Here is a 24,877-nt window from a genome sequence, read left to right on the forward strand (position 1 = left end):
GAACAAGGAAACCATGGGAATGGGATGCATATGGACAGGGATAAAAGCACCAAATGGCAAAATCCTTACATTTATATAAATAATAATATTCTAAATTCTAATATGCTTGTGGTAAAGCTTGTCACTTGCTTTATTCTTTTTGTTTGGTTGTCAGATTTTGGGATACAAGATCCATGCTAATTAATCTCATCTCCAACAAAAAGTACCCAAATGTCAAATTCCCACTTGCAACAAAGTCAACTCCATCGCTTCATTATAAGAACTTCAAAAATAAAAACGTATGACTTTAGCATGAATGATGAATGGAAACATGGGGCTGTACTTGCTACATAAGAATTCGAATGACTGCTTCGAATTTTTTTTGATTTAAAATCTTACTTTTTTCAGGGAATCACATTCTCTATTCATCTTTTTAATGTTCATATTAATCTTCTTCCTAATATTATCTTGTTAAAGATCCTTTTTTACCCTTTCTTAGTTTGAATCTTACCAAATCAACAAATAACCATTACAAATTTGGAGTCGAATCCTTCTTTAACAAGGATGAAAATTAATGACACAAATAACAAATCAGATGTTATTGGTATTTCAAAAAATGTCATCATGTACTTTTTCATTATAAAAATATAAGTGAGAAATTGCACGTTAAGTCGCGAAATGAAAAAAGAATTACAAATAAATTTTTTTTAAAAAAAATTAAACCACAAAGTCATTCCCTCCATGCCAGCCAATGCATGATGTTTAGCGGATTGTGATGCAGAGTGACGGAAGCTCACAAGCAGCTGCATGAATTACCATTGTTTGGGTTGTTGACTTTTTGGAAAAACCCATTAATTAATCACAAGTTTCTACTCAAACCCCACACGCTTTTACTCAAGCCACACCCCCAACTCAAGGTCAACCCCCTCTAAAAATGATTAAAATAAATTCAAACCCATTTTATATTAAATTAAACACCATTTTAGAAAAGTAATAAATAAGTAAACAAAGAAACTGAAATCCCACATTCAAAAAGTCAACTCTTTCTCTCTCTCCCTCCTCCTCTCTCTCTCTTCACAGAACAAAAACCATTTATTTGTGACTTCCCTCATTCCCTCCTCCGTTTGAGTTGCTAATTGCGCCGAGAGCCAAATTTAACACCTTCAAACACTCCAATCAACAAAACCCAATTCTTTCCTTCATTTATTTTTTTTTCGTTTTCTCATTTCGAATGGGAAACCGCGTCGCAAAAGCTGGTCGCTGTTTCTGCACCGCCGGAGAAATATCCCAGCGACACGACAACTCCGTCGGCGTACCGGACCCACTCGACGAGGGTTTTGGCCATTCGTTTTGCTACTTCCGGCCGGACTCCGAAACGTCGTCCTCGAAGGTTTCGTCGGAGGACCCGAACCCGCCGACGACGACATTCCGATCAATCTCTGGAGCCTCAGTCAGCGCCAACACATTCACCCCTCTCTCCACTTCTCTCTGCGATCTCTATCCGTACAGCGCCGGCTGCGACCGAGCGGCGAGGTTCGAGAGCTCGACCTCGTTCGCTTCCATACCTCTGCAGCCGGTGCCCCGGAAGTCGTATCAGGGAGTTGCGAGTTCGGGTCCGATCGAGAGAGGGTTCTTATCGGGCCCCATAGAGCGAGGGTACTTATCGGGTCCGATTGATCGTGGGTTGTATTCCGGTCCGATTGAGAAAGAGTGCGAGAGATTAGAGAGAAGTCTCTCATTTGGGATTGAAACCAAACCCAAAAGAAGGGGCTTGATGAAGATTATAAGAAGAGCGATTTCAAGTGTTGTGAGTCGTGGGCAGAAATCGAGTGTTGCGCCGGTAAAAGGAGGGGTATCGGTCAAAGAATCGGATTCGGAGAAGATGGGTGGTGGGAATGCGACTCCGAGTAGCACTAATTTGAGCAGCCATGTGAGTTTGAGCAATGAGAATGAAGATTGCAGTGGAGATTACTCAATGGGGAGCCAAAATCTTCATTGGGCGCAAGGGAAAGCGGGTGAGGATCGAGTTCATGTTGTGGTTTCAGAGGAGCATGGCTGGGTTTTTGTGGGAATTTATGATGGGTTTAATGGCCCTGATGCCCCTGATTATTTACTTTCTAATCTTTACTCTGCTGTGCACAAGGAACTCAAAGGGTTGCTCTGGAATGACAAGTTCGAAATGGAAATGGAAACCGAATCATCGGCAGCAAAATCATCGAATTCGTACCTGGATTCGGGTTCCTTAAAGGAAATTGATCGGCCCCAGATGAGTAACCGGATGGTTCATGGGGAGAATTATGCATTAGAAAATGGGGATATTAATGCAGAGGCTAATTCAAAGAGAAAACAGAGCAATGGGTTGGGAAATAAGCTTGAGGAGACTCAGAGGCGGTGGAAGTGTGAATGGGATAGAGAAAGGCCAGAGCTTGACAGGAAGCTAAAGGAGAATTTGAAACGTCCAGTGTCAAATGGTGTGGCGTCTGCTGATCCTAAAGATGTTCTTAAAGCTCTTTCAGAGGCCCTTAAAAAAACAGAGGATGCATTTTTGGATATTGCAGATAAGATGGTGACAGAGAATCCTGAGTTGGCTCTGATGGGTTCTTGTGTTTTGGTGATGTTGATGAAGGGAGATGATGTTTACTTGATGAATGTTGGGGATAGTAGGGCGGTTTTAGCTCGGAAAGCCGAACCCAACATGCGGCGGAACTTGGAAAGGATTAGTGAAGAGCCTTCAGATGATCTTGATTCATCAAATGCTGATGAAAGTTACAGTTTGAATAATTTGACTGCACTTCAGCTCACAATGGATCACAGCACATATGTGAAAGAGGTAATATTTCTTGTCTCAAACCCCTCTCTGTAAAGAAGAGTGCTTTTTTGTGCTCATATTCTCTGTTTTGATGGTTTATTTTGAGACTAAACCCAAGTTCTTCAAATCTCAGGAAGTTCAAAGAATAAAGAATGAACATCCTGATGATGCTTCTGCAATAATGAATGACAGAGTGAAAGGTTATTTGAAGGTCACTCGGGCCTTCGGAGCTGGCTTTCTCAAACAGGTATGAGGAACCTCAACAAGTTCTTTACTTGATAAATGTCACATGAATGAGAATTGCTCTTGTTCACAAAATGTGATATATTTGTCAGCTGTGATATTATAATTTCAATTGTTTGTGCATATTGTTGCCCATTTTTGAATAACCATTAACATCTGGTTTGGTTTTGTTGCAGCCAAAATGGAATGATGCTTTGCTAGAGATGTTTAGGCTCAACTATGTTGGAACTGCTCCCTACCTCACTTGTATACCATCAGTCTACCACCACAAACTCAGCCGCAGAGACAGACTCTTAATATTGTCTTCTGATGGACTCTACCAATACTTCACCAATGAAGAAGCTGTCTCTGAAGTTGAGTTGTTCATCTCTTCGTTTCCTGAAGGAGATCCTGCACAACATCTCATTGAAGAAGTGTTGTTTCGAGCAGCAAAGAAAGCTGGTAAGCCTTTTTGTCTCGGTGAACAAGTTCTAAAGATGTGACTATTTTATGAAACTATAAAGCTTAATGTGTATATTGCGGTTTTGCAGGAATGGCCTTCCATGAGTTGCTTGACATTCCGCAAGGGGAACGCCGGCGGTACCATGATGACGTTTCGATCATTGTTATATCGTTGGAGGGAAGAATATGGCGATCATCCGTGTAAATAAACATTAAAACTGCAAATAGAAAAAGTAATTCACAGAAGGGTTGGATAACTTTGCCATACATTGTTTCATTTCTACCATTTTCCCCCTTAACCTTTGTAAGCATACCCATTAGGCTCCACCAGAGACAGCTGATTTCCATGTCAAAGTTTGGAGTTCTTGTTTTGGCACATATGTAATTACAAAATAGTAACCCTTTTGCTTCTTCCAAGTTCTAAGAGCATTGTGTGAAACTAAGAATTGAGATTTCAACTCGAATGAAAAGAGTCATCATGAAGCGAACTGCAAACTCAATTGCTATGTTCGAACCCTCGTAGACCAAAAAAATACCTGATTTTACCTAAACGCGCAATTTTCATGTGATTGCATGTATCACAAGTCTTTGTTGTAGCCAACAAAAGCAACTTAGATTTCTTCAACCTCTGTTGTCATGATTCTCTGACAAAGGAAAGAAAACAGAGTTGTTGGGACAAAGAGTCTGTGATTCTTGTCCTGAAGTTGAATAAATATGTTGATCCTCATGGGGCCAAACCCACCCCAGGTTCTGTCTTCTTCACTTTCGCTTTATGATGTAAGTCAACATCATACACAGTCACACTGCGACAGAAAAATGAAACCTTAGAATCTTTAGTATTTTAGGAAATGGAGTTGTTGATGCATAACATAATGTTTAGTTCAATTTCAACCTAAAGGGTTCTCGATTTGAAGCATGAAGTCACCCTCAGCCCTGCTTCTCTTTACCAAATCTGGAAAATAGAAACCGCCTAGCTTTTTCTATCCCTACATTTCATGGGTTTGAACTTCTACATACATCATAATCAACACCTTTTTCTGAGCCATTCCAAAGACCTGGAAAAGCATATTGGTTTAGGTATTAGCTGAATATGACTCCCCTCCATATTGCGCCGTTTATGGTTAGAACTTAGGTGTAAAAGTAGAAGGTTTTTACTATTTTAAGTGGTTTTTTTTCTTTTCCCTCAAAGCATTTCAATTGGAGTTCCTGTTACCAAACAGGATTGGCACATGAAAATTGAACTCTTTCAAATGATACTCCTTATTTTCAAGTTAAATCTTAGCTAAAAAGACTAGAAATTTTTTAGGAGCTCATTAAACAAGCATGGTTGAAATTGAAATTCAAAATATTTCTGGAGACAGATATAAAGTATGGTTGAGATTGAATTTCCAACTTCTCTCCAAATTTTAATGTAAAAGATCATTTGAGAGTCCATTAGAGATGCTGTTACATCATGAGATTCAAAATTTTGTTAGATTTAGAGATACACTTATGATGCAGTTGATAATAAAATTATAATCAACAATTTCAAAATTGAAAATTCGTTGTGGGGCAATGTCAATATATTAAATAAATATGTAAGCTATGAGTTTCAACATTTGTCTTGTCATAAAATTAAAATTCTTCCAAGGAGGGGTTGACGATTTTGTATATATGAACTGCATGAAAAGGGCAGCGCAGTTGGAGATGATTACGATGGTCAATCCATATCATCCTTTGTTTTAATCCTTGACACGTTTTCATGCATCATGACTTTGCCTATTTTCAAAATTCTAAATTGTTCCTTTTTCAAATACTAGAGGTCACGTTCATATTACGGCATTGCAATAATTGACCAAAATTTTTGAGAAATGAAATTTGAAGTTAGAGAACAAAAGTCAGAGATAAATGTACCACACACGCACTTTTTAATTGTAAGGGGTATGTATGGAATTCAAGGGGTTAAGAGTATTTACTTATACATTCGAAATTTTGTATTCGATTGTCCCTTTGGTCAAGATTGATTGTATAATAATAATAATAAAATTACTCACAAATCTGACATATCCAAGTAAACTCAGGTGACTTATTGTTTGTGTGGAAACTCTGAACATCTGCTTAGTTCTCATGATTTGGGGAAAGGACTTGAAAAGTTGAACTTTTGGGTTGACTTTCAATGGAAAAACAACGTTGTCCTTCTCAAGCTCAAATAAAATAGCTGGAACAGAAGAGTAGATAAGAAAATGAAATGTTTGAGTTTAGGGTCCTGCGTGCGAGTTGGGGCACCAGTCTAGCCTCCACAATGAGACGTGCCAAAGTTCTCCAGGTGATCAAAGAAATTCAAACTATATGTACATTTCACATACAAGTGCTTGAAAGTTGAAAGTCAGCTCAAAACTTTCATTTCAATCAGCAAACACTCCAAACACTCTCCGTTTGGATGAAGAAATTGAAAATTAAATAGAATTTTAAAATGACGGAATTTTGATTTCCATCATTTCAATTTTTGGCGATTGAAGATTTCTGTGTTTGGATTTATGTATGTCGAATTTTGTAAATGGCACTATGAAAATTGTGAAATGATGCCTATTTTGATGGAAATTAAACTCTGATGTTCCAATTTTCACGATTTTTCCGTGCGTCATTTAATCAATTCCGCGCTTAACTTGCCAAACAAGGGAATTGTTAATTTCTCCTCTTAAATTCCCGACTTTGAGCTAAATTCCGAGTTGTTTTCCCTCATCCAAACGGATTGCTAGTTGACAATCACATAATTGACTTAAATTAATTCCTTTTTGGAGTGGGCAATGTATTTAAAACTTTATTGTGTTAAATCAACTAAGGGGGGTGTATTCAATTTAGATTTTAAAAGATTTTAAAGAAGTTTAACAGTTTAGGTGTATTCAATCACGATTTTATAGAAGTCTATTCAATTATGGGTGTATTCAATTCAAACTTTTTAAACTCCATTCAAATTTGGATGTATTCAATCACGACTTTAAAAGACTTCATAAAAGTTTGGGTGTATTCAAAAACTCATTGATTTTAAAGGAAACACAAAAAGTGGTGGATTTCGTTTGATAATAGACTAATTTTAGGTCATGACAAATCTTTGCTTCCCCCTAGAGATTTTGATGGATATATTATTTTTATTCTCAAAATATGATTTTTCACCACTTCTACTACCACCATCTTATTATGACTATCACCATAGTCGTTGCCACCACCATCACCACCACCGTAGTCATCGTCGTTGCCGCCATCTCCGCCACCCCTAGCACCACCACCACCCACCGTCGCCCCCACCATCACCCCCACCGTCACCACCACCACCGCCACCACCCTTACCCCCCATCTCCACCACCACTACCACCCCCACTATCAGCCCTACCGTCACTACCACCACAACCAGTTCCACCACCACAACCAGTTCCACCTCCACCACCTCACTCCCACCACCACCATCACTATCACCCCCACCTCCTCCACCACCTCACTCCCCCCACCACCCCCACTACCTCCCTTACAAACCACCATCGCCACCGCCATTGCCATCATCATCACCGCCATCGCTATAAACTCAATTAAAATCAATAATAAATTTCTAACAAACTCAGTTAAAATCTATACACAATTTCAATCAAAATCTATGTGGAGTTTGTAGAATTCAGTCAAACTTAATTAAATTCAATTAAACTCCATCAACTTTATAACTCTTTTAAAATCATTTAAAATCTGAATTGAATACACCCTCCTAAATCACTTAATTACCAGGTCAGTTTTTAACCATTAAAACTTTGTAAAGCTGCAAGGAACCCACTAGTGTAGAGCAATTGCTCCCCCAGATAAGGTCTTGGGTTCATGTCCTAGTTTCCGTGTTGTGTGTGTTTGTGAGTTTAGTATATAATAGTTCCTCTCAATAGGAAAGGTCGTTATAAAAAATAAGAAAATAAAAAAAACTTTTTAAAGCTTGGCAATTTTTGGGTTTTGTTTTATGTTTTTGGGCCTTGATGGTGGCTACTGTTTTTAAGTGTCGGCCTTGATGTGGCTTTCATTTGCTGTCCCGAGCCTAATTGTGTCTGTTGTGGGCCTTAGGCTAACGAAATAGAATGAAAATAAATTGAGTGTATGACATAAACAAAGGATAAGTTCATACAATCGTCGGAGGACCGTGTCCGTCCTAATAAACCTTCAGGCCTCGTTTGGTGAGTAGGTGATGTAGTAGTATTGGATTAACTTAATCCAATGTCATTTTGGTGTTAAAAATGAATGTAGATATGATAAAAGATAATTCCATTATAATCTCATTATGTGCATTTTTGTAGGATTATTTAGTCTACCAAAAAGGTGGAATTTATAATCCCACTATTCCAACCCTTTAATTTTAGACCCAAGACTCAAGACCCGGGAGCCACGCCCACGACACAAATCCAGAGCACTAGAGCTAATGAAGGATACTTATCGTCCAGTCCAATGCAATCCAATTTTACTTTCTAATTCAATCAAATCCTAGTTACCAAATATAGCCTAAAATTAAGGATCAGACTACTCAACTTAATTATGCAAACAATAATAACCGGTTTCACTTAAAAATCTGGTTAAAGATAATTAACAAAGGCCTAGCAAGTGGTACCTACGGCGGTCCCCCATTGCACATGTAACCTACAAGTTGCCATCGGGTATCTCAGGCAAGAGTACTATCAGTTGGGTAGGGGAGTTCTGTGCAGAAAAAACTGAGAGAATTCAGAGACAATAAGCTGCAAATCGGAGGCCATTATAGTGAAGACTTCGACTTTATTGTGGGACTTGAGAGTTTTGGTGGAGATGGGCAGGTCGAAAAAGGAGGTTGATGTGGCCGCCCAAGTTATAACTTCTTCTCCATAGACATCACCACTGGCAAGACGGCCTATAGTGTTTGACAAGCCACTTCCTCCTCCACCATGGACTGTATTAGTGTTGTTGTAGGTAAGTAGATTGCCCCGTGTGACGAAGATCATCATATCAAGTGGCTCCCCCTCTCGAATAATATAGCTGCCCCAAGATGCCGCAAGATTGCATCCAACACTTTTTGGTCTACATCTTGAAGCATTGGCACCTAAGATGAAGTACATGTAAGAAACATAAAGACATCGATACAATATCCAATAAGCTACAAAATCGTTTTACTAAGATGGATGATAATTTATTGTGAGAGAGAGAGAGAGAGAGAGAGAGAGAGAGAGAGAGAGAGGTGGTGTTGATTTTTCAGTACTTTTTTTGGTAGACAAAGAAACGTACTGTCTTTAGTTTAGCCAAGAAGAGATGGCGCTTGATAATGTCTTGAACTTCTAAGGGAAGAATAGAGACTATATTCTCCACAGCAAGATCTTCATCTCGTCGAAGTTGTCTTCGTACTATTTTCGAGATATCCAAGTATGCATTAGAGAGGCGATATTCATTTAACATAAATATTATTTCTAAATGTATGTTCCACATCTTCATCAGATCCAATATTCCCTGTTAGTCTCCTGCATAAATGTCTATTCAACAAGAAGTACTTGATTAAATCCTCAAGGCCTTTTCACATAGAAACTACGTACTCAAAACATGAACAATGATATATGGAAATGGAAGGAGGAACTTTAAGCTTAAGAAATAATTTTACATAAACACCAACCTGCAAATGTCCAAGGAGATATAAAAACAGTACCAGGCCACTTAAAGAAATAAAAACCACAAAAAGGGTTTCCTATGCGCTACTGGTGGGCTTGAGGTTCGAAGCATAAGAACTGCAAAATAAATTAATAGAGCACTATATAAAAACAACAAAATCCAGAAAAGGACGGTAAGTACTAGTCTTTTATTTTGTTTTGTTTTTTGTTATTTTTTCTTTTTTCTTTTGGCTTTTTGAATTTTTGTATTAATTTTATTCTTTGATTTGTTTTATTAATTTTTCGCTTATGTGGAGTCAATGTCAGAAAAATAAATAAAAGTTTGGCTAACGGTGAAGGTAATATGTAGGGTTTTTAGGTGTTTATATATGAATTTATAAATAATCGATAAATGATGTATGAACTTGGAAAATACTTTTTTCTTAACCCACTTTTGTTTGATTTGAAGATGATAAATAACTTAGGTTATCAATATATTAGATTGAGGAAAATGAAGGATTCTCTTAAAAACTTAAATGATAGGGAAAACATTGAAGATAATTCAGTCCTCCTTTTAGGTTGTGAATGAGGACGATTTTTTATATAATATTTTTTCATTTTCTATTTACTATTGAGGGAGGGGAAGGAAGAACTTGAGAACTCTTCTAACATTGGATAGAGAACTACCACTAGCACAAGAGCTAATTAATAGAGGATTGCGATTCGATCCATCAAATGTTTTTGGCTAGTATAATCCTATTACCTATATGTTTATTTTCAACCAAGTGTGTAATTGATTGTAAAATTGTTTTGGTTACTTATTGTAAAATGACTAATATGCAAGCGAAATATTTCTTAGGCCAAACCTTAGATGTCGTAGGCCCCATGCCGTTAAGTTCTGTTCAAAAATCTAATAAATAACTATACTTATAAAAATAAAAATGATCAAACTGCTAAAATATGAATACGGGTTTGAATATGTTCAGATTGTTTATTCTTCTCCATAAGGAGGTATAAATATGAGTTTACAGAGTGCTTTACAAAGAATGAGATACAATAAGAAATTAGGAAAGTATCTCCTAATTATACACAGATTTGTCAACTAAATGGAATGGGAAAGTAAATCCCTTAATTAATCAAGGAAATAAATCTCCTTGATTAATTAGGAGACTCACGTCAACATTCCTCCTCAAGTTGGTGTATATACGTCACCAATGCCCAACTTGGTAAGTGAGTCATAAAACACTCTGCTACAAACAGTTTTGGTTAAGATATCAGCTAGTTGATCTTCTGATTTTACAAATGGTAGGCGGATGATCTTCTTCTCAATTTTTTCTTTGATTAAATGTCTATCCATCTCAACATGTTTGGTTCGATCATGTTGAACTGGATTATGGGCAATATCAATAGCTGACTTGTTGTCACAATGCAACTCCATTGGCTTTTCTGGCTTGAAACCCAATTCTGTCAAGAGTCTTCTAATCCATAGCAATTCACAAACTCCATGAGCCATTCCTCGATACTCTGCTTCTGCACTAGACCGAGAAACCACATTTTGTTTTTTACTCCGCCAAGTGACTAGATTACCTCCCACGAAGGTAAAGTAACCTGAAGTAGAGCGTCTGTTAGTAATGGATCCAGCCCAATTAGTATCTGTATATCCCACAACTTCAAGATCTCTATTCTTTGAGAACATTAATCATTTTCCAGGGGCTAACTTTAAGTACCTTAAGATTCGATCAACTGCATTCCTATGAGACACACTGGGTGAATGCATAAACTGACTAACCACACTCACAACATATGCAATATCTGGTCTTGTGTGGGCTAAATATATTAACCTTCCAACAAGGCGTTGGTACTGTTCCTTATTGGTTGGTTCTTGATCCATACCTTCACACAACTTGTGATTCATCTCGATTGGTGTGTAAGCATGCTTACATCCAAGCAATCCTATTTCAGCGAGTAGATCCAATACATACTTCCTCTGTGACAGAAATATACCATTTGCGGACCTTGCTACTTCAATTCCAAGAAAGTACTTCAGATCACCTAAATCCTTCATCTCAAATTCCTGAGACAAATACTTCTGCAGTTTCAATTGCTTTCATGTGTCGTTTCCAGTCACAACTATGTCATCAACATAAACAATCAGTGCGGTAAGCTTTTTTCCATCACGCTTCAAGAACAAAGTGTGATCCGAATTACTCTATGTATATCCAAAATTCTTCATGGATTTAGTGAATCTACCAAATCATGCCCTGGGAGACTGCTTTAACCCATACAATGACTTTTTGAGCTTGCAAACTTGATTCTCCTTGTCACGAGTGAAGTTACATCCTGGTGGTAAGTCCATATATACTTCTTCTTCCAGATCTCCATGTAAGAATGCATTCTTTACATCAAACTGATGTAATGGCCAATCGAGATTTGCTGCTAGAGACATGAGGACTCTGATAGTTTTGATCTTGGCTACTGGGGCAAAGGTTTCTTGGTAGTCTATCCCATATCTTTGTGTGTATCCCTTTGCCACCAATCTAGTTTTATATCTTTCAATGGATCCATCTGCCTTGAGTTTCACAGTATAGATCCACCTGCATCCCACTGTCTTCTTTCCATGAGATAATGGCACTAGTTCCCATGTGCCATTCTTCTGGAGAGCTCGCATTTCTTCATTCATGCTTCTTTCCATTTTGGGTCTTCTAGTGCTTCAGTTACACTGTTGGGAACAGGTATGTCGGCTAACTGCTTCACAAAGTGTACCCGTGACTCAGATAATCTGGTGAGGGATACATAATTGTTGATGGGATATTTCCCCTTTGCATTAAGATCTGCTTCGTAGTGAACTGGAGGTTTACCACGATTCTTCCTTTTTGGAATCTGATATGTAGGCTCTGCGCCTTCTGAAATGCAATAAGTTATTTCATTAATGTTATCAGTTTCAGGTAGAGAAGTTACCTGAATGACGTCCTCAGCAGGTGATTAGTGTGGTACTGGAGCTGAAGAATTCTCCTAAGCAGGCACAAACTCTTCAATTCTCTCCTCTTGAGTGTGATGGCTAGGATCGGACTGAAGCGGAACAATTTCAGAAAAAAATAGGGGGAGCGACCGGTCGTTAGGGTCAGGCGACCGGTCGCTTTCAGGCAGAGTCGTTGGCGTGCGGGGCGACCGGTCGCTTTCAGGCAAAGTCGTTGGCAACCGGTCGTTTGCATCGGGCGACCAGTCGTTTTCGTCCGGCGACCGATCGCTAGAGGTCTGCGACCGGTCGTTCTAAGTCTGGAACGAATCTGGAAAAACTGCTGAAGGGAAAAATTCGGAAATGTGAGAAGGGTTCTCCTGTGCATCTGAAAAATAGCTCTCTTGTTCCCGGAATGCAACATCCATAGAAGTATAGACTTTCTGACTTGGAGGATGATAACACCGGTAACCTTTTTGATGAGGTGCATAACCAATGAACACACACTTGTCGGCACGGGGATCTAATTTGCTGCGTTGGTGATCATGTAAGTGGACAAAGACCACACAACCAAATATGCGGTGTTCCAGGTTTTGGGTGGGAGGTATTTGGCTATGGTGTTTGAGTGTTTGAAGGGGGGCTCGGAATTGGAGGATACTAGAGGGAATCCGATTGATAAGATATGCTGCAGAGAGTACGGCCTCACCCCAAAAAGAACGAGGCATATTTGCACCAAAGAGGGAGGCACGAACTACTTCCAGTAAGTGTCTATTCTTTCGTTCATCCACACCATTCTGTTGAGGAGTGGAAGGGCATGAGCGTTGATGGATGATACCGTGATCTTGGAAGAACTCATTAAGATCATGGTTGAGAAATTCCCCGCCATTGTCAGACCGAAAAACCTGAATTCGGGTATGAAATTGTGTCTCCACCATGTGATAAAACTGTTGAAACTTGGAACTGACTTCCCCTTTTGTTTTGAGAAGGGAAACCCAGGTCATGCGTGTGCAATCATCATTAAACGTGAAAAAACCATCTAGCTCCCCCAGTTGTGGTAATTTTAGCAGGGCCCCAAACATCAGAATGAACAAGGGAAAAAGGAATTAAACTTTTATTGGAACTTAAGGGAAAAGGAACACGATGGCTCTTGGCCAGTTCACAAATGTCACACTTAAAACTAGAACTCTCTAAATTGGAAAATAAGGAAGGAAATAGCTTCTGTAAATATCCAAACGAAGCATGTCCAAGACGGCGATACCATAACCATACTTCGGAAGTTTGCTTCTCAACACTCATCCCCCCAATTTTGTAAGCTTGACTGAGGCTGGCTTCACTGTCAGATGCCAGGTCCAAATAATAGAGTTTGCCCCTCCTAGTACCACAACCAATCGTCTTCCTGCTGAGAATGTCCTGAAAAACACAATGAGTAGGCCAAAAGGTTACAGTGCAATTCAAAGCCGTAGTAATTTGGGCAACAGACAAGAGATTATGATGTAAGGATAGAACAATCAACACAGAATCCAAAGTGAGGGAGTCAGAGAGAGAGAGGGAACCCTTCCTAATCATTGGGGAGGGGGTACCATTGGCATTAGACACCACCGATTGAGAAGGCGGTGTATGAGAGATAATTTGTCCCTGATCAAAGGTCATGTGATCAGTGGCTCCGGTGTCAATGACCCATGTGTGTTTCTTTGAGGAACTATGCAAAATATAACCTTGGGTACCTGATGTGGCTACAGAGGCAGAGGCAGGAGCCGGTGCAGGTGGAGCAGCAGGACTTACAGGATCCGTGACGGAAGATGTGTGGAGGGAATTGCTCTTATTCCTGCGAGGAGCTTTGGAGTGGTCCCACCAATCCGGGTACCCAATTAGTTCATAACAGCGAGCACGAGTATGTTTGCTTCCACCACAATGAGTGCATTTGGTCTCCGGACGAGAGCTTGTGGTCTGAGTCTGAGAAGCGCCACTAGTAGAAGGGGGAGGGCCCCTCGGACGTTGAGTGGCCAGAACTGCAATGTCTGGAGTACTGGTCATGGTCAGTCGTTGTTAAGCTTCACGACGTACATATGCAAAACTTTGGTCAAGGTCTAATTTGGGATCTTTGCGCAGGATCTCCCCCCGGACTTGATAACACTGAGGATTGAGCCCGGCAAGGAAAAGGTGAACACAAAGATGATCCAGTTCAGTCTAGCGCTCAATGACGTCGGCATCACAGTGCATGCGATACGGAGTGCGATGATCAATCTCCTGAAAAATGGTCTGCAGCTGGCTGTAGTATTTGTGGACAGGAGCACCATTCTGTTTAATGGTGAACACCCGTTTGTTGAGATCAAACAGGAATGTTTCATCCCCCTCCCCATCAAAGTAGGTTTTCTTCACGGCATCCAAGATTTCTTTGGCGGTACTAAAACGGATGAACCGACTCATCAAGTCTGGAGACATGGAGTCGATGAGCCACCTTTTGACCCGAAAGTTCTCCGTACACCATTGGCTGTAAGTGGAGGAGAGCTTAGAGGGAGGGGAGTGTCGCCGGTGAGGTACCCCAATTTTTCGCGGCTAGCAATACGTAACTTCATGACCTGAGACCATAAGGCATAATTGGTCTCTGTCAAGGTGATGCCGGTAGGAAACGGAGCATTGTCACTCTGAATAGTAACAATTTGAGGGGATGAGGAAGTGGTGTCGGTGGTTTTGGAAACAACATCCATGGCAGCGAAAGGATTGAAGAATACGAGGAAAAATGGTTAGGGTTTCGGGGTTGTGTTTAGGGTTTCAGGATTCAGGATACAAGGATACGGATTTTGGTTTCAAGGAATTCGATACGAGGGATTTGGGTTTCAAGAAATTCGATACGAGGATTTAGAGACAACCTAGGATCGATTGCTCTGATACCATGCTAAAATATGAGTACGGGTTTGAATATATTCAGATTGTTTATTCTTCTCCATAAGGAGGTATAAATATGAGTTTACAGAGTGCTTTACAAGGAATGAGATACAATAAGAAATTAGGAAAGTATCTCCTAATTATACACATATTTGTCAACTAAATGGAATGGGAAAGTAAATCCCTTAATTAATCAAGGAAATAAATCTCCTAGATTAATTAGGAGACTCACGTCAACATGGAAAAGGAAAAGGTGAACACGAAGACGATCCAGTTCAGTCTGGCGCTCAGTGACATCGGCGTCACAGTGCATGCGACTCGGAGTGCGATGATCAATCTCTTGAAAGATGGTCTGCAGCTGGCTGTAGTATTTGTGGACAGGAGCACCATTCTGTTTAATGGTGAACGCCCGTTTGTTGAGATCAAACAGGAAAGTTTCATCCCCCCCCATCAAAGTAGGTTTTCTTCACGGCATCCCAGATTTCTTTAGCGGTACTAAAACGGATACACCGATCCATCAAGTCTGGAGACATGGAGTCAATGAGCCATCCTTTGACCCGAAAGTTCTCTGTACACCATTGGCTGTAAGTGGAGGAGAGCTTAGAGGGCAGGGGAGTGTCGCCGGTGAGGTACCCCAATTTTTCGCGGCTAGCAATACGTAACTCCATGACCTGAGACCATAAGGCATAATTGGTCTATGTCAAGGTGATGCCGGTAGGAAACGGAGCGTTGTCACTCCGAATAGTAATAATTTGGGGGGATGAGGAAGTGGAGTCGGTGGTTTTGGAAACAACATCCATGGCAGCAGAAGGATTGAAGAATACGAGGAAAAATGGTTAGGGTTTCGAATTTGTGTTTAGGGTTTCGGGGTTGTGTTTAGGGTTTCGGGATTCAGGATACAAGGATATGGGTTCGGGTTTCAAGGAATTATATACGAGGGATTTGGGTTTCAAGAAATTCGATACGAGGATTTAGAGACAACCTAGGATCGATTGCTCTGATACCATGCTAAAATATGAATACGGGTTTGAATATGTTCAGATTGTTTATTCTTCCCCATAAGGAGGTATAAATATGAGTTTACAGAGTGTTTTACAAGGAATGAGATACAATAAGAAATTAGGAAAGTATCTCCTAATTATACACAGATTTGTCAACTAAATGGAATGGGAAAGTAAATCCCTTAATTAATCAAGGAAATAAATTTCCTTGATTAATTAGGAGACTCATGTCAACATGGAAAAGGAAAAGGTGAACACAAAGACGATCCAGTTCAGTCTGGCGCTCAGTGACGTCGGCGTCACAGTGCATGCGATTCAGAGTGCAATGATCAATCTCCTGAAAGATGGTCTGCAGCTGGCTGTAGTATTTGTGGACAGGAGCACCATTCTATTTAATGGTGAACGCCCGTTTGTTGAGATCAAATAGGAAAGTTTCATCCCCCCCCCCCCCCCAATCAAAGTAGGCTTTCTTCACGGCATCCCAGATTTCTTTAGCGGTACTAAAACGGATACACCGACCCATCAAGTCTGGAGACATGGAGTCGATGAGCCACCCTTTGACCCGAAAGTTCTCCGTACACCATTGGCTGTAAGTGGAGGAGAGCTTAGAGGGCCGGGGAGTGTCGCCGGTGAGGTACCCCAATTTTTCGCGGCTAGCAATACGTAACTCCATGACCTGAAACCATAAGGCATAATTGGTCTTTGTCAAGGTGATGCCAGAAGGAAACGGAGCATTGTCACTCTGAATAGTAACAATTTGGGGGGATGAGGAAGTGGAGTCGATGGTTTTGGAAACAACATCCATGGCAGCGGAAGGATTGAAGAATACGAGGAAAAATGGTTAGGGTTTCAGATTTGTGTTTAGGGTTTCGGGGTTGTGTTTAGGGTTTCGGGATTCAGGATACAAGGATACGGGTTCAGGTTTCAAGGAATTCGATACGAGGGATTTGGGTTTCAAGAAATTTGATAGCTCTTTTTTGATTGGTCCATCTCTATTAATAAATAAAATAAAAAATAGTTAGCATTAAATAAAGGTTTGAAATACTCATTAAATAAGACAGCGTTAAATTATAGGGAGCCACTAGGAGTTCTTTCTCTCTCCTCATATTTAAGTGGATAGGGAGCATGGTTGAAGTTGTATTTTTACAATGCCTCCCTAAAATTTGTCTAAGAATGTGATTTAGGGAGCCCATTGTAGATGCTCTTAGATGTTTAATAATAAGGATCTTGATTTAGCACTCATAAATAGTCATTCTTGCACCTATTCGAGGCAGTTTCGTGAAAAAAGTCACGTGAGGGGCACATCCTTCTTATCTCGAGAACAGTGTGGTACTTGTACGCACTTGGACCCCTTTCCATTGCAATCCCCAAGCTCCCTCCATTATTTACAGTCGAAAATCCAACCCTTATTGAACATAATTGAATCCCCCCCTCACCCCACCCAACTTCTCTATTTCTCTCTCGTCCTTATGTTTCTTTCCCTCTCTGTCTCTCTGTATCTTCATTTCTGTTCGGGCAAGGACAAATATTTGAATGAATGGTTGAGAGGAAGAACAGCAATGATATTTTAAGGAATTTTTTGGTGAAGGTCCTTAACTTAAAAGCTTGTTCAGGTTTAAATGTTTTTCCTGAAAATATGGTTGACAATTAGAATAGGCTTTTTATCACAAAACATCCCTGACGTTTGCGAAACTATCAGATTGCATCCTTAAAGTTTTTTTTGTCTCACTTATGGTCCCTAACGTTAATATAGGTGTTCTTAAATAGTCCATCTGTCAAAAAAATTGTTAAATCTAGGGATATAATCGTCAAATCAATCCAAAATTATAAAAAATATTTTTTTTTTATTTCTTTCCCTTCTCTCTTTCTTTCTTCTTCTTCTTCTTTCTCCCTTTCTTTTCTTCTTCTTCTTTCTCTCCGCCACCGCCAGATTCTTCTTCTTTCTTCTTATTCTTTCTCTCCGCCTGATAGGTTATATATATGAGAAAAAACATATCCGTGGTTGTGGTTTGGTTTATATCTCTCAATATTCTTCTTGCTCTCTGCCTGATAGCATGTTCAGACCCTAGTGGTTGTGGTTTGGTTTATATCTCTCAGTGCTTCTTCTTTCTTTGTTTCTTCTTCCTCACAACAATCAAACTAAAATAAAAATAAAAATGAAGAGAGATCACCGCGATACCTGCACGGATCAAAATAGTTCCAAGGGCGAATACTCGTCGTCCACATCCTCAGTGCTGAATGGCAAGGCCAAAATTTGGGAACAAGACCAAGATGGCGGCGGCGGCATTGATGAGTTGCTTGCCGTTTTGGGTTACAAGGTTCGGGCCTCAGACATGGCAGAGGTGGCGGAATAGCTCGAGCAGCTGGAGATGGTCATGGGCTCTGCTCAGGAAGATGGGATTTCTCAGCTTTCTGATGCAGTCCACTACAACCCATCTGATCTCTCTGGCTGGGTTCAGAGCATGCTCTCTGAGTTCAATACGGTTGATGGGTCAGCAATCGACGACCCACTTTTTGTTGCAGCTGATTCTTCCTCAATCACCTCCATACATTTCTCCAATTCCCACCAAAGGCGCAAGGGCAATGCGCTCACCAGGCTTAAAGAAGAAGAATCTAGCGAAGAGAGAAGAAGAAGAAAAGAAAGGGAGAAAGAAGAAGAAGAAAGAAAGAGAGAAGGGAAAGAAATAAAAATATATATAAATATTTTATAATTTTGGATTGATATGACAATTATATCCCTAGATTTAACAGTTTTTTTGACATAGGGACTATATAAGAGCACCTATATTAACGTTAGGGACCATAAGTGATATAAAAAAACTTTAAGGATGCAATCTGATAGTTTCGCAAACGTCAGGGACGTTTTGTGATAAAAAGCCATTAGAATATATACACAACAATTCTTTATAACTTATTGCCCGTACACGTGGTTGATCAGGGCCTCAAATCACACAAAAACAAGTGAACTAAAATATGTAGAATCAACAATCAACAAAATGTTTGCTTTTGCTCACTTGCCCACTCCATGTGAAAAAACTGGTTCAGAGCGTCAAATATATATTACGTTAACTGATGACATGGCAAAAACAGACCCAACACTTTTGCAGACTTGGAGACCACATTAGCTCCATGCGGACTAAATCATGCCACGTTATCCAAAAATATTATAAATGCTAAATCGTTGAATTAAAATAAGAAAAACAAAAACGGAAACCAAAACACCGGATCCCAAGCCTCTGCATTTAGCATCGGTGCATTTATACGCATTTAAAGAAATGTTAATCATTAGATTAATCTAATGAGTTTTAATAAGTCCGCATCGCCAACGGGGTGTAACCCAATGAAAAATGACTTTAACTTACAAACTAGATCTCTCAAATTCGAATCCCTACGACATCATAGTTGTGTGTGTGTGTGAGAAATCCCCGTAATTTAGGAGAAACACTTGTGTGCAACATGGATAACACTGGTTTGTTATCCCCGACCAATCTCGCTATGCAACGAGGACTGGTTAAAATTCATTAGATTAATCTAATAGTTAACATTCATTTAAATGCGTGTAAATGCATCGATGATAAATGCAGAGGCTCTAAGTTACAAAAGATAACCACGGCGCACTTAATTACATCACAAAGCTGTTTCATATCAATCCCTACATTGAAAGGAAAAGGCCTTTGAACTGGTTAATATGGACTCCAAGATTTTAAAAAAGAAAATTACAGAATGTGTTTCTCCTCTAGGTAAAGAAGTGAGCATGCTATATAATATAAAACAGTTTTTTTTCTTCTTCTTCTTCTTCTTCTACACATCTTCATTCTCAATGTCTACAAGGAATAACCCACTAAAACGTTGGAGGCATTCTGAATTTCTGAGTTCAATCAACCTCGTGAGAAAACAGTGAAATTCATATTATAGCAGGTGGGATTGCATGGAAATGGGCAGTCGATTTGCTTTACGACATTCCGACTAAAGTACCAATCGCCCACAGACTCTGCAATTGTCTATCAAAGTTCAAATCAGTCAGATAACAAGTTTAGTTCCAAAAAATGACAGAATTTTTTTATTTTTACAGATGTGATGCCATAATGCCAAATTTGTCGTATCTTAGGCTTTCAGTTGCTACTGTGAAGGCCTAAAATAAATGAACAGCAACATTTACAAGTATACAGCATATACACATTTTGTAAAACCACATGACAGAGAGATGTATAACGTGATTTATCTTACTGATGGAATAAGCTATAGCTGCCCTGTAAACATCCAATTTTTTTAGTGCTACATTGCTGGTGCTAAAGTCGCTGAATAGAACCCAGATATATGCATATGATATATCATAATCACATTCAAGTATGAAGAACACTAACCACAGTGGGAGTGAGCAAACAAGCAAGGGCGGGAGAGGGAGAGAGAGAGAGAGAGAGAGAGAGAGAGAGATCGATCACTGAGCGTTTCTCTCTCTATCTAATACTTTCTGAATTATTATTCTAGTTAACAAGAAACCTTCATCTTATCTCCACATTCAAATAAGATCATAAAACTTTCCTCACCTTCTTGTTTATTCGTGGAGAACTGGGTGAATGCCAAGTCTCAGTTATCCACGTCTGGCAATGAATAAAACATGAATTTATAAACATTCCTCCCTCCTTATTTTTTTGGAATTCATTCAGTGCCTTCAGCATCGAACCGCGGAACCCTGTGAAATAATTTCATAAGTTAATTGCCACAATATTCTGTTTACAATTAGTATTCGTTCTACAACCAATTACAGGGACCGATACATTGAATCATGTTTTTCATCTCCCAAGAAGCCTTGAGCTAGTGAAGCTTAAAGCGCATATAAGATGAACAGGTGTGATAATTTTTGTCTGTTGAAAGGGTTCAGGAACACTAGTAAGTCCCACAAGATATTTCCTTGGTAAAAGATTAACCAAATAAGATGACGTTAGTAATGCCCACTGTTTGCAACTTGCAACTGTATAAGATGCTGGTTTATGGTCCACAAAATATATAACCAGATTGTCCCAGTGAGATTTTTAATAGAACAATTACCATAGTGTAAGAATTTTATAGGATAGTTTAAATGTGGCATGATGAGAAGAACCAAACTTCTTGTTGATCACAACTTGCAGGCTGCAAGCATTAGGTGTATGTGACTTTCCTAGACTGTCAGGAAATACATATTGGGTCACAAGATGCATATCCAATTACCTTGTAGTATTTCAAGCTGGCTAGGATTGCAATTGTGAATGTTCAATTTGCACTTTTGCCAATAGCCATGTGGATCTGATGCTTCAGGTATCAAGATATGTTGTATCTAATGATATCCAATTAGGAAATGAGAAAATGAATGTGAAATCAATTCTGATGACAAGAAAATGAAGCTTGGGTTCTGAGGAAAACTACCTGCCAAAAATCGTAAGCTGGGTTGACTAGGAACACTGGGGTGTTAATGTTTTTAATAATTTCTTCAGGAAAGAGACACTGTCATAAAAATTCACAACAAATAACAGGAAATAAGAAGAAACATCTCAAATAATGTCAGTCATAAACAGAAATGGAAAAGAAAACCTACCTTAGAGGGTCCCATTCTTGTAACACAATCCTTGTGCAAACTTTTTGCTAAACCCTGGCAGCATGACCCAAAAATAAGCCAGAGATACCAATAATGATTAATGGGCTAAACCTACAGCTTTCAGCTAGATCTTAGTGTCAATAACGGTACTGTTTAATGATTCATATAGCCTTGCATGACAAAACATTTTATTTTCATATAGGTAATATAGATAAACTGAAGATGGATGAAATCATGTCTCAAATATGATGTGTCAGACTCCCAAATAAGAACTAGCAGATGCACCTATTAAACATTCAAATGCACATTGACTAGTTTTTACATCCCATAATCATATGCTGGGCCTTGCAAACTTTACATTATCACCATTTGGTAGCACTTAAATTTATACAGGAAAAAAAAAGATATCACTTAGCTAAAGATTACATTCTGGTACCAGTAAAGATCATAGTATAACCTGAAGGATGACAACATCATGATAGAAAGCTCTCATGGTCCAATGTTGGAGAACATCTTTCCTGAAAAGTAGGAAACAAAGAATGGCTCAAAAATCTCTCTCCCTCCTTTTTATGCACTATCTAGAGCACATAGGATGCCTTAGGGGAAAACAATGGGAAAAACATAATCCATGTACAGAAACTAGTTACTAAAAGCATGCAAGACTCTTCAACATTCCTACTGTATCTTGATAGGAAGAATTTAAAATCTTTTAGAAAAGGGAACAGTATGATACGTATTCCATTTTGATAGGAAACATTGTCCTTGAAGAGTACATGTAAGAAATATGATCCTAGAAATGACTCCATACTGAACAGATTAGCTAAAAAATGTTGGTACAGAAGGCACTAGTACACATAAAACGTACTCATCAAGAAAAAAACCTGCATCAGCAAGACATTTGACAGTTGCATCCGTAGGCAAAAGGCGTCGAAAGTCATCACAATGTATAAGAGTCGCCAACCCACCAGCAGAGCATCCCGAAAGAAGGGCCTGTTAGATTGTCACTCATACATATTAACAGAAATGGACCAATCTGATAAAATTTGGATGCGGGAAAATAGAATTTATGTGAGGCATTAAAAAGATGTTCATGCAGTGCAGGAAACAAAGTGTTTTTCTGCAGAAGTTTATTACAAATTGTGGACCAATCATATCCTTGTAGAATTAACCAAACCACAACTTGTGTAGTCGTAACTCATAACCATCAAACCATGTGCATGCATAAATTTTTATTGATGTTTAAGATCTGTAAGTTTACAGATCATTATTATAAAGCAGAGCTTAATTGGAGTAACCACAGTTATACCTGTTTGGCTTTTGACAAGCCAACTGACAAGAGTTCATCCATAACTACTTCCCAGATGAGCTGGCCCCTAAAGAAAAGTGCTGATCCATTCTAGGAAATGGAGGAACAGACAATATTAGAACCAACGAGCAACTTTCTTCATATAATTCCTTAAAGACAATAAACTTCCATTAATAAAATTATTATAACAGGTTCCGAAACAGGACAGAAAATCTTCAAACATAAATTTACCTTCAGCTCGTTTTCTGGGTGGCCAGCTAAGGACGCGCCATCACAGTACCGGATTTTGACTTTGTTCCAGTTAAAGAACTCTACACAATGCTCCAAAAATGGAATTGAAATTCATCAATCAGCTGGTTAACAACTAACACTGAGTTAATATTACAAAATGAAGCATTATGGTGATAAGATAGCAGCTGAAGCAAAATGAAGTACCAGGATTTTGTGACGGTTGGGAGCTTAAAATCCCAGAAAAGGGAACTTTACGGTCCATGTATTTGGAAGATCCTAATGAGGTCCCTTTACGCCATGAACAAGATTCTATTGTATTGCACCAACCTCCACCCTGCATTTCAAATTTCCACCCAAAACCCATTACCCAGCTTTGCTTTCTTAACAAACATATCAACTAGAATATGTAAATGCACTGTCTATCATATTGTAGACATGCCAAAAAGCATAAAATTTGAATTAAGACCTCAATGTGAAGCAGCCAATTGTTAGCTCCAGATCCAAAGCCCTTTTTGAAATGGTAGCCAGGCGCACTTCCATCTAAACATACTGCAAACCCATGAATTAAAACCAGAAATGAATTAGGCGCTGAAAACACAGACAAAGAATCGAAATTTAGGTGGCAAGTTGAGGAGATGAGATTGAGTACGGGCGCCTCTAGCTTTAGCGTTTTGCAACAAGGTTAATTCGACCAAATCGGAGGCGGTGATGGGATGAAATGGGCGGGTGATTTCGGAGTCTGGTTCATCACGCCAAGAGTTGGCGAGGAGAGTGAGAGCGAAGGCAACAGCGGTAAATCCGACGGCTGCGATTGCCCAGTCCTTTTTGGCCCACCGTCTCCACCATAGCAGGCTGCGAAGCCTAGGATTTGCCATTGACCCCACCATTAATTGGCTCACAGGCTCAGTGCTCACGGAGTCAACTGGACACTTAGAACACCAATTCCCAATCTTCAACAAGCCAACAACATTTTCTTTTTTTCCAGGCAAAAATCAGCCGCATTGTTTATAGAATAAGGTAGCACATTTCAATTAATCCAATCTATTAATTATGCTTAGAGCATCAGCAATCATTCTCCTTAATTTTTTTGTTAAAATTTAGCTAAAAACACTCAAAAGTTTTATTAGTAGCTCTATAAAAATTTGAACTCCAATCATACTTCCCTAAATAGGGTGTCATAAATACTATAATTATTTTTAATTCAATATAATTGGTTCATCTCTATTAAAAAAAATATTAAATAATAGCTAGTATTAATTAAAAGTTTAAAATATACATAAAACAAAACATCATTAAATTATATGAAGCTACTAGGAGTCCTTTCTCTCTCCTCAGATTTAGCAACTCTTAGAAGTCTCCCTATTTTATGAGGTGGATAGAGAGCCTGGTTAAAGTTATATTTTTTCAATTCTTCCATAAACTTTGTTTAAGGAGGTGGTTTAGAGAGCCTATTGCGGAGTACTAAACACACCATTGGATTTGTATTATCATTTTCAATCTAATGCAATTCAATTCTACCTCATAATCCAATTTAATCACAATCACCAAACATAATCGAAGTATACTACGCGTAATTACTCTTAACCATTAATGTATATAAAACCCACCGCATCGCATGCTTCATGTTTCACAAGGTAGCATTATGTTTAGAGAAGAAAATGTTATGGCTTGGTATCTACAACCATCTACATGTAACATGTATGATTTATTGTGATCGAAAATATGGCTCATAAGCCTTAACTAGAGTGATATGAGATTTGTAGAGTGGTGAGAACGGAGATCTCGAAATCACGTATCTACAATTATCTCATGAATTGGGTTTATATATAATTAGGGGGTGCAGT

At 39.1% G+C, this 24,877-nt stretch overlaps 2 protein-coding genes across 3 annotated transcripts; one reads left to right on the forward strand and one right to left on the reverse strand.

Annotated features, from left to right (window-relative positions):
* The first annotated feature begins 991 nt into the window (after window positions 1-991).
* Window positions 992-3,967, forward strand: LOC110773075 (putative protein phosphatase 2C 4). Its single transcript, XM_088254177.1, has 4 exons — window positions 992-2,809; window positions 2,922-3,035; window positions 3,208-3,472; window positions 3,562-3,967. Exons 1-4 carry the CDS (start codon window positions 1,211-1,213, stop codon window positions 3,675-3,677), a joined length of 2,094 nt encoding a protein of 697 aa, XP_088110303.1. The 5' UTR covers window positions 992-1,210; the 3' UTR covers window positions 3,678-3,967.
* A 15,551-nt stretch (window positions 3,968-19,518) lies between these two features.
* LOC110773076 (pectin acetylesterase 5-like) lies at window positions 19,519-24,054 on the reverse strand. 2 transcript variants are annotated; one of them, XM_021977573.2, is made up of 12 exons: window positions 23,683-24,054; window positions 23,500-23,582; window positions 23,238-23,367; window positions 23,034-23,113; window positions 22,803-22,892; window positions 22,362-22,486; window positions 21,954-22,014; window positions 21,497-21,550; window positions 21,328-21,405; window positions 21,133-21,238; window positions 20,472-20,617; window positions 19,519-19,915 (listed from the first exon to the last, which is right to left on the reverse strand). In XM_021977573.2, exons 1-12 carry the CDS (start codon window positions 23,918-23,920, stop codon window positions 19,877-19,879), a joined length of 1,230 nt encoding a protein of 409 aa, XP_021833265.1. In that variant the 5' UTR covers window positions 23,921-24,054; the 3' UTR covers window positions 19,519-19,876. The 2 variants fall into 2 exon arrangements, with proteins under 2 accessions (XP_021833265.1, XP_021833264.1); XM_021977572.2 differs by having other exon boundaries at window positions 19,519-19,925; window positions 23,683-24,053.
* Between the last annotated feature and the right edge of the window lie 823 nt (window positions 24,055-24,877).

This window comes from Prunus avium, chromosome 6, assembly GCF_965620075.1.
Source record: "Prunus avium chromosome 6, drPruAviu1.hap1.1, whole genome shotgun sequence".
Lineage (NCBI taxonomy): Eukaryota > Viridiplantae > Streptophyta > Magnoliopsida > Rosales > Rosaceae > Prunus > Prunus avium.

Excerpts from the sequence above, each read along its gene's own strand:
- LOC110773075 (XM_088254177.1), top strand. The coding sequence starts at position 1,211 with ATGGGAAACCGCGTCGCAAAAGCTGGTCGCTGTTTCTGCACCGCCGGA. Across the intron at positions 3,036-3,207 it reads GAGCTGGCTTTCTCAAACAG|CCAAAATGGAATGATGCTTT; the intron begins GTATGAGGAACC and ends GTTTTGTTGCAG. Across the intron at positions 3,473-3,561 it reads TCGAGCAGCAAAGAAAGCTG|GAATGGCCTTCCATGAGTTG; the intron begins GTAAGCCTTTTT and ends GCGGTTTTGCAG.
- LOC110773076 (XM_021977572.2), bottom strand. The coding sequence starts at position 23,920 with ATGGTGGGGTCAATGGCAAATCCTAGGCTTCGCAGCCTGCTATGGTGG. Across the intron at positions 23,368-23,499 it reads ATTGGCTGCTTCACATTGAG|GGTGGAGGTTGGTGCAATAC; the intron begins GTCTTAATTCAA and ends TTTGAAATGCAG. Across the intron at positions 22,487-22,802 it reads GCTTGTCAAAAGCCAAACAG|GCCCTTCTTTCGGGATGCTC; the intron begins GTATAACTGTGG and ends ACAATCTAACAG.